General features: G+C 51.5%; 1 protein-coding gene across 2 annotated transcripts; it reads right to left on the bottom strand.

The window, feature by feature from the left end:
• Positions 1–395: 395 nt before the first annotated feature.
• Positions 396–8,310, bottom strand: LOC310636604 (uncharacterized protein). Of its 2 annotated transcripts, none has more exons than XM_083356566.1 (4): positions 7,886–8,310; positions 6,032–6,146; positions 4,852–4,974; positions 396–2,426 (listed from the first exon to the last, which is right to left on the bottom strand). In XM_083356566.1, exons 1-4 carry the CDS (start codon positions 7,946–7,948, stop codon positions 1,501–1,503), a joined length of 1,227 nt encoding a protein of 408 aa, XP_083212692.1. In that variant the 5' UTR covers positions 7,949–8,310; the 3' UTR covers positions 396–1,500. The 2 variants fall into 2 exon arrangements, with proteins under 2 accessions (XP_083212692.1, XP_083212693.1); XM_083356567.1 differs by having other exon boundaries at positions 4,852–4,971.
• Positions 8,311–8,541: the final 231 nt, after the last annotated feature.

Genomic DNA, 8,541 nt, shown 5'->3' with positions numbered 1-8,541 from the left:
AAGTGCATGGATGCCACCTCCGGAAATCCGTTCACAGCCGAGGAGGCCTCCCAGGCCCAGAACGGCCCACCGGAAGTGCATGGATGCCACCTCAGGAAATCCGTTCAGAGTGAGGGAGGCCTCCCAGGCCCAGAACGGCCCACCGGAAGTGCATGGATGCCACCTCAGGAAATCCGTTCAGAGTGAGGGAGGCCTCCCAGGCCCAGAACAGCCCACCGGAAGTGCATGGATGCCACCTCAGGAAGTCCATTCAGAGTGAGAGAGGCCTCCCAGGCCCAGAACGGCCCACCGGAAGTGTATGGATGCCACCTCAGGAAATCCGTTCAGAGTGAGGGAGGCCTCCCAGGCCCAGAACGGCCCACCGGAAGTGCATGGATGCCACCTCAGGAAGTCCATTCAGAGTGAGGGAGGGCTCCCAGGCCCAGAACGGCCCACCGGAAGTGCATGGATGCCACCTCAGGAAGTCCATTCAGAGTGAGGGAGGCCTCCCAGGCCCAGAACGGCCCACCGGAAGTGCATGGATGCCACCTCAGGAAATCCGTTCAGAGTGAGGGAGGCCTCCCAGGCCCAGAACGGCCCACCGGAAGTGCATGGATGCCACCTCAGGAAGTCCATTCAGAGTGAGGGAGGGCTCCCAGGCCCTGAACGGCCCACCGGAAGTGCATGGATGCCACCTCAGGAAGTCCGTTCAGAGGGAGGGAGGGCTCCCAGGCCCAGAACGGCCTACCGGAAGTGCATGGATGCCACCTCAGGAAGTCCATTCAGAGTGAGGGAGGGCTCCCAGGCCCAGAACGGCCCACCGGAAGTGCATGGATGCCACCTCAGGAAGTCCATTCAGAGTGAGGGAGGGCTCCCAGGCCCAGAACGGCCCACCGGAAGTGCATGGATGCCATCTCAGGAAATCCGTTCAGAGTGAGGGAGGCCTCCCAGGCCCAGAATGGCCCACCGGAAGTGCGTGGACGCCACTTCCGAAAGTCTGGCTGGCAAGATGGCTGCCTCTGAAGGCCATCTTCTGGGAGACCTGAGGGCTTCCTTGGGCAGGCAAGATGGGCCTGGGGTCCAATCCAGCAAGGCATTGCTTAGAATCTTATAAACGTCTGTAACAAATAATACACTATCCTTGAATATCGTTTTCCAATTCTGTTTGTCCATGTAGGTAACAAATGAAGAAGTCCCAAAGGTGCTTTTTTCTGAAAGACAACCGGACTTTTTTTTTTTCCTTGAAAAAGTTTCACTTCTCATCCGAGATGAGAAGCGAAACGTTTCCAAGGGAAAAAAAAAAACCAAGAAAATCCGGTTATCTTTTGGAAAAAAGCAGCTTTCAGACAACCGCGACCTTTGAGAATCCCCAAAGACAACAACGAAGCAGCTTTCCGACACACACCGATTATTTGACGCGAAGCAAGAGTCTGCCATCTTTTCCTTTTTGTTCCCCCCCCCCAATAATCGAAGCCTGTTGCCGAGTGGCCCAGTTGCGCCAAACGCCCTTTTAACCCCAAATCAGTTGATTTCGGCGGCGTGGATCCTCTGATGCGAGACCAGCGAGTCGCCCCGCGAGAACTGTTTCCCGCACACAGGACACTCGTACGGCTTCTCCCCGGTGTGGATGCGCTGATGCGAGGTGAGGTTGCTGCTCTGGCTGAAGGCTCGCCCGCACTCCAGGCAGGTGTATGGCTTTTCCCCGGTGTGGGTCCTCTGGTGCAAAGTGAGGTGCGCGCTCCGGCTGAAACTCTTCCCGCACTCGAGGCACAGGTACGGCTTCTCGCCCGTGTGCATTCTCAGGTGCGAGGCGAGGTTCCCGCTGAAGCTGAACCTCTTGCCGCAGTCCAGGCATTTGTACGGCTTGTCTCCTGTGTGAGTCCGTTCGTGGGCGAGGAGGTGCTTCCGACAAGTGAAGGTCTTCTCGCACTGCAGGCAGCGATAGCGGGCCTTGCGGGTGTGGATTTTCTGGTGCCGGGTGAGGTGCGTGCTGCGACGGAAGCTCTTGCCGCACTCGGCACAGGTGTGCGGCCTCTCGTTCGTGTGCTTGGCCTGCTTGTGCTGGGCCAGCTTGGCCTCGTCGCCGAAGCTCTTGCCGCAACGGAAACACTTGTACAGCCTCTCGGCGAGGTGGACCTTTTTATGGGAAATCAGCCGGGTGCTTCGGTAGAAGCCCTTGCCGCACTCTGAGCACTTGTACGGCTTCTCCCCCCGGTGAAGCTTTTGGTGCAAAATCAGATAATCTCCTCGGCTGAAGCTTTTCCCACACTCGAAGCATCGGAACGGCTTCTCGCCCGTGTGAGTTCTCTGGTGCCTGGTGAGGTCTGACTTGCAACTGAAGGTCTTTCCACACAGGGCACACTTGTTGGCACTCGTCCCTTCGGCATTTGGATGCTCGAGTATCGTTACGGATATCTCCGCGGGCTCCTCCTTAATCTGGATCATTTCTGCAGGAACACAGGAGGAAAAAAAAAACTGCTTAAGAGGAGTCTGGATAACTGGACTAAGGAACCAACCGCGTGCAAGCCGGGACTACCGATAACGTAACAAGAGTTCCCCTTAAAGGATAACATTCCATTTTGGGGGGTTGTAGTTGTCTCTGGGTATCTGTTGTCAAAAGTGAATTGCTGATAGTTCCATGTGTTGTAGCCAGAGCTCTAGTCATTGCCCGTGTTCTTGTACCAGAGGTCCTAAATGGTTGTTGCTCTTCTTCCCTGTGTTCTACATTGCAGGGTGGTTGTGTGTTGGTGCAATCTTGATTTTGATATTATTTATTTATTATTGGGACTTATATGCCGCCCTATCTCCCGAAGGACTCAGGGCGGCTAACAACAGTAACGTATAGTAAATACAGAAGTTAAGATAAAAATTAAAATTAAAGGCCTCTGTACAATAAATTAAAATTAAAATTAAAATAAATTAAAAGTTAGAGTTAAAAATTAAAAACATAATTAAAATCCCTGTCAGTCCAGGTCAGCCAGTTGGAAAAGGAGTGTTTTGAGGCCGCGGCGAAAGGATTGGAGATCTTGGGCCATCCAAAGCTCATGGGGGAGCTGGTTCCACAGGGCTGGCGCTCCCACAGAGAAGGCCCTCCCCCTGGGGGTCGCCAGCCGACATTGTTTAGCCGACGGTACCCTGAGGAGGCCCTCTCTGTGTGAGCGTACTGGACGATGGGAATTTGTTCCCGGCAGCAGATGATCCTGCAAGTAGCCCGGTCCTAAGCCATGCAAGGCTTTAAAGGTAAGTACCAGCATCTTAAAATCTCACCCGGAGGGCAACAGGTAACCAATAATGAGGCGCTCTGTAAATGCTTGAGCTGTTTGCCTTCATATCGCGCAATGTAGAACACAGGGAAGAAGAGCAACAACCATTTAGGACAGATATGTCAAACACAAGGCCCGGGGGCCGGATCCGGCCCACGAAGTGGTTTCATGTGAAGCCATCCTGGAAACAGTGAGGGAACGGCCCCCGCTGCCTTGGCCCTGGCCCAGAGACCCTCCTCCTGCCAGAGACCTTCAGATCTGTCGCACTCCTGCCCAGGCGCCCATAGGCACCCTTGATGCGAACGATGTAGAGCTGGCCACGCCCACCCAGTAGGCCATACGCACTCTAGCCACGCCCACCCAGTAGGCCACGCCCACCCGGCCCCCTGAGGGCAACCGCAATGCTGCTGTGGCCCTCAATGAAATTGAGTTTGACATCCCTGCCTTAGGATAACATTCGTAGCACAGGGTTGAAAGGACGGGCCCTTGGTGCTCTCTGAGCCTGGTGGTTTTCTCGCAGACGTTTCATTTTCCTCGTCGTTGCTAGCGCTGATGATGTTACTTAAAACAGGGCTTTTCAACCTTTTCACTCATCGTACCACTTTGAGGATGTACGGCAACATCCGAGTACCACCCGTTGCCTAGCAAGGTGTCAAAAACGTGATGACCAAAAAAAAAAAAAAAGGGAAAAAGTGATGAAGTACAGGTAGTCCTCGACATACAACTGTTCGTTTAGTGACTGTTCGAAGTTACAAAGGCACTGAAAAAAGTGCCCCCCCCCCAAGCCACAGCCGAGCAAGACACCTGCCTGCCCGCCCGGCGGCGCTCTTCCTCCTGTCCGAGGTTTTCATTGTTGTGAGCATTTCTGTTGAGGATTGGCAGCAGGGATGGGGGGTGGGGGTGTTTGGTTTTTATTTCCCCCCTCTGCTGAGTGGTTGCAGCAGGTTTGGTCACTTCACATGACCCTGGGACACTGTGAACGTCATAAATATGAATCGGTTGCTAAGCATCTGAATGTAAATCACAAGACCCTGGAGATGCTGCAACATTCCAGCTGATCGGCACTTCCTCTGGGCTCAGCAGAAGCGCCAGGATCAGCGCCGAGCTCCAGCTGGAGCTGATCCTGGTGCTTCCATTGAGCCCTGACAGCCCCAAAGAAGCACTGATCCTGGCGCTTCCGCTGAGCCCTGACAGCCCTGCAGCTCCAGCCGTCTCTCGCTCAGGCTTGTGCGGTGCTGCCACCCGTTCAGCTCATTCCCCTCCCCCACTACCACTTTTCTAGGATGGCCGCGTACCACCTGCCAGGTGCCAATGTACCACAGGTGGTACCCGTACCACTGGTTGAAAAGCCCTGGACTAGATGACCCAACTCTTCCAACTCTGTTATTCGAATTCTAATTCTAACGAAGAACAGACCAAACCGGTCTTAATGCAAGATGCAATCCAGACCATGATAGGAAGAACCCAAACTATTATTAGGCCTGGCGTCTTCTGTTGAAGCTTGCTGGCTCTAGGGCTGGTTTTTCGAACTTGAAGACGAGAACGAGTTGCTTGGAACAGAAAGCTGATCTCTTCAAGATGCTCACCGGAGGGTGGATATTACACTCACCTATTTCCACCGGAGATAAAATATTGTCTTGGGTATTTTCTGGCGAACGTTTCAGCTGATGCTCCGAAGCGAAGCTTGCGGGGAAGAAACCTCCGTCTGTGGTTGATCTTGCTGTCCAGTCTTCTTCAGGAAGGAAAAAAAAATGACCAAAATTTAGATGCTTGGAAACTGGCCTGTATTTTACGACGGATGCAGTATCCCATGGTCATGTAGTCCCCATTTATTACCTTCCCAGGAGGTTTCTGACAAGCAACTTCAATGGGAGCAGCTGGATTTGCCTACCGGTTACACCGTTCACTTAACAACATTGCTTAGCAATAGGCATTCCAATCCCAGTTTTGGTCATAAGTAGAGGACTATGTGTACACGCTATTCATGAGGAAGAAACCTGACCCCTTCTTTCCTGTACCTGCAAGTCTTGTCTCAGACACTGTGACTGAACATTTGTGATGTGCCCAGAAGGAACAACCCAGCTGCCGAGAATTCATATTAAGCACCGTTGGGTTGTCGAGGGAAATGGATCCCGGTACCCACAAGGCAGCGACAGCAATAGGTAAAGTAAAGGTAAAGTTTCCCCCGCACATGCGTGCTAGTCGTTTCCGACTCTAGGGGCCGGTGCTCATCTCCGTTTCAAAGCCAAAGAGCCAGCGCTTGTCCGAGGACGTCTCCGTGGTCATGTGGCCGGCATGACTAGACGCCAAAGGCGCACGGAACGCTGTTACCTTCCCACCGTAGTGGTCCCTATTTTTCTACTTGCATTTTTACGTGCTTTCGAACTGCTAGGTTGGCAGAAGCTGGGACAAGTAACAGGCGCTTACTCTGTTATGCGGCACTCGGGATTCGACCCGCCAAACTGCCGACCTTCTGATCGACAAGCTCAGCGTCCTAACCCACTGAGCCACCGCATCCCTTAGCGACATCAATGGTGGGATTCAAATATATGAACAACCGGTTCTCTGGGTGGATGCTGCTTCCGGAAATCCGTTCTGGGCCTGGGCAACAAAAAATTAGCTACCGGTTCTGCCAAACTGGTGTGAACCGGCTGAATCCCACCACTGAGCGACAGCTATGGTAAGCCTGGCCTAGGAAAGCATTTCAGGGCACCCAAGACCCCCCCCTACATTCTCCCTCCACGCACACACACACACACAACCCCCCAAACTCTGATATTCCGCTTTACCTGAAGGATTGGCCTCTTCGGTGTCATCCTCCTCCTTGACGATCACGCGCAGCAACCCCAACTCCGAGTCCCAAAAGGACTGGGTGGCCCCAGAACAGTTTGGACTCCTGGACTCCTACAAGCACAGTGAAAGTCAGCCAGATGTGAAGACCTCAAGCTGCCTTGCACCCTCCACTTAACTACAGGATCGGGCAACTTTATTTTGGGAGCAGGGACATTGCCTTATTGTTTTTGGCCACACAAAGGAGGTGTTCTGTACCAGCCTACTACCGGCCCTGCAGAAAAGGCAGGGACAACCCCTTTACAAAACGGCAAGAGGCTGGAACTAAGCCTGCCAAATTTATAGACATAAAACAGAGCAAACACGAACCATGAAACAGGAGCTATTCAAACAGTTGCCTTCAGCAAACCAGCCCTCCCACACATTCCCCTTTTAAACAGTTCAAGCTGTGGCTTCTCTCTGCCTCCTTCCGAGGTGCCCCATTGCCTTCCTCTGTTTACTCCTGATTGACTGCCTCCTGCGTCGGGCATCCTTGAACAGGGCCAGCTGTGGGTCATCTTCATCCACGCTGTCAGGCTCACACAGCTGGGTCTGTGTCGTAACCAGATGGGAGGGGCCTGGCTGAGGGCTCTGCGGAGCCTCCGGGCTATCCTCTGCAGGCTCTCCAACACCCCCCTCCTCCTCCTCTGAATCGTCCGACCCAACTGCCGAACCCACAGGCTGACCCTGAATCACAACAGGAGGAGGCAACGATTTGGGGATACGCAGGTAGTCCTCGACTCACTGAGTGACCGTTCGAAGTTACAAGGGCACCGCAAAAAGTGACTTCACACTTACGACTGTGGCAGCATCCCCCAGGGTCACCTGATTTACAGTCAGATGCTTGACAACTGGCCCACCTTTACGATGGTTGCCGTGTCCCGGGGTCACGTGATCCCATTTGGTGAGCTTCTGACAAGCAAAGGTAAAGCCGTATTCACTGAACAACCATCTTACTAATTATAACAACTGCAGTGCTTCTTGCAACCATCTTGCTAATTATAACAACTGCAGCGGTTCACTTAACAAATGTGGCAAGGAAAGTCATAAAACGGGGCAAAGCTGACTTAACCAATTTCTCACTTGGCCACGTACATTTTGGGCTCAATTGTGGCCGTTAAGTCGAGGACTACCTATAACTGGAGCAAGTGGGTAGAAGTTTTGGGAGCCGGTTTGGAGTTTGGAAGTGAAGCAGGGTCGGATCTGGTTAGCAATTGGATGGGGGATCCTAGGAACCCAGAGCTGTGGGATGTGAAAAGAGATCTCAGAAAAAGTCAATGAGAAACTCCTGCAAAACTGCCCAAATGCAGTCAGCAAGACTGGTCTTTACTCAAGAACATACCATATTTATCGGCGTATAACACGCACCGGCGTATAAGACGCACCTCATTTTAAAAAGGAAATTTCAGCTGCAGCTTCGGATAATGGGTCATTAACTATGGGTCATTAACATTATATCGGCGTATAACACGCACACATCATTTGCCCCCTATTTTCAGGAAGAAAAAGTGCGTGTTATACGCCGATAAATACGGTATTTAACTTTTTTTTTAAGGGGGTAGATATTTTCAGATCTGCCAGGGTGTGTGTGTAAAAATTGAGGGATCGGATTAGGACAGGAAAGACCCAGGTTTACTTCCCCTCTCAGCCACAGGGAATTGGGGCCACTTTCAATCTAGCCTACCTCACAAGGTTGTTGTTGTGGGGGGAAACGGGGAGCATTCTGCATGGTGCCTTGAATAAACAATGTGGTATTCAATTTTAAAAAATGAGCATAGAAGCTTGAAGAAAAGCCAGCTGAATGTGATTATTACCGTTTTCTGTTCTTTTGCCGATTCCTGAAAATGGATGTGAGGCAATTCCCAGTTAGGATTCATCTTTCTGCTTCCGTCCTGAAGGCTTCACATTCAAGAATTCCCACCAAGGTTGACTGGGTTTATTTTTGGCTTAGTGAAGAAAACCACCGCAACCTAGATGATGGAGGAGGAAGTCAGCTCGTTAGAATAAAGTCTACAAGAAGAGCAATCTGCAAACTCACTTGTTTTAAATGTTCATTATGGAAAATTTTAGAATTATTGGAAGGGTGGCGTTGGAAGGGACCACTAAGATCATGCAATCATGTTTCTCAACCTCAGCAATTTTAAGGTATGCGGACTTTTAACTCCCAGAATTCCCCAACCAGCGTATCACTCCAACCCTCTCCAACTGGGGGAGGAAAAGCAGTCAAACCATTCTCCAGGCCATATAGCCTCTTCTTAAAAAAAACCCCAGCGGTGGAGAACTCACAGAACTTCAAATAACAGTGTCCTGGGGTTCACACCTTTTGTGACCTTCTGATACGCAAAGTCAATGAGGAAGCCAGATTCATTTAAAAACCGTGTTATTAACTTAACAGCTCAGTGGTTCACTTAAGAACCATGGCAAGGAAGGACAGAAAATGGGGCAAATTTTTTTAAATAAATGTCTCAGT

Source organism: Vipera ursinii (genome assembly GCF_947247035.1).
Source record: "Vipera ursinii genome assembly, chromosome: 2".
Classification (NCBI taxonomy): domain Eukaryota; kingdom Metazoa; phylum Chordata; class Lepidosauria; order Squamata; family Viperidae; genus Vipera; species Vipera ursinii.
Note: the sequence above shows the minus strand (reverse complement) of the source record. Positions and strands in the feature narration are given on the sequence as shown.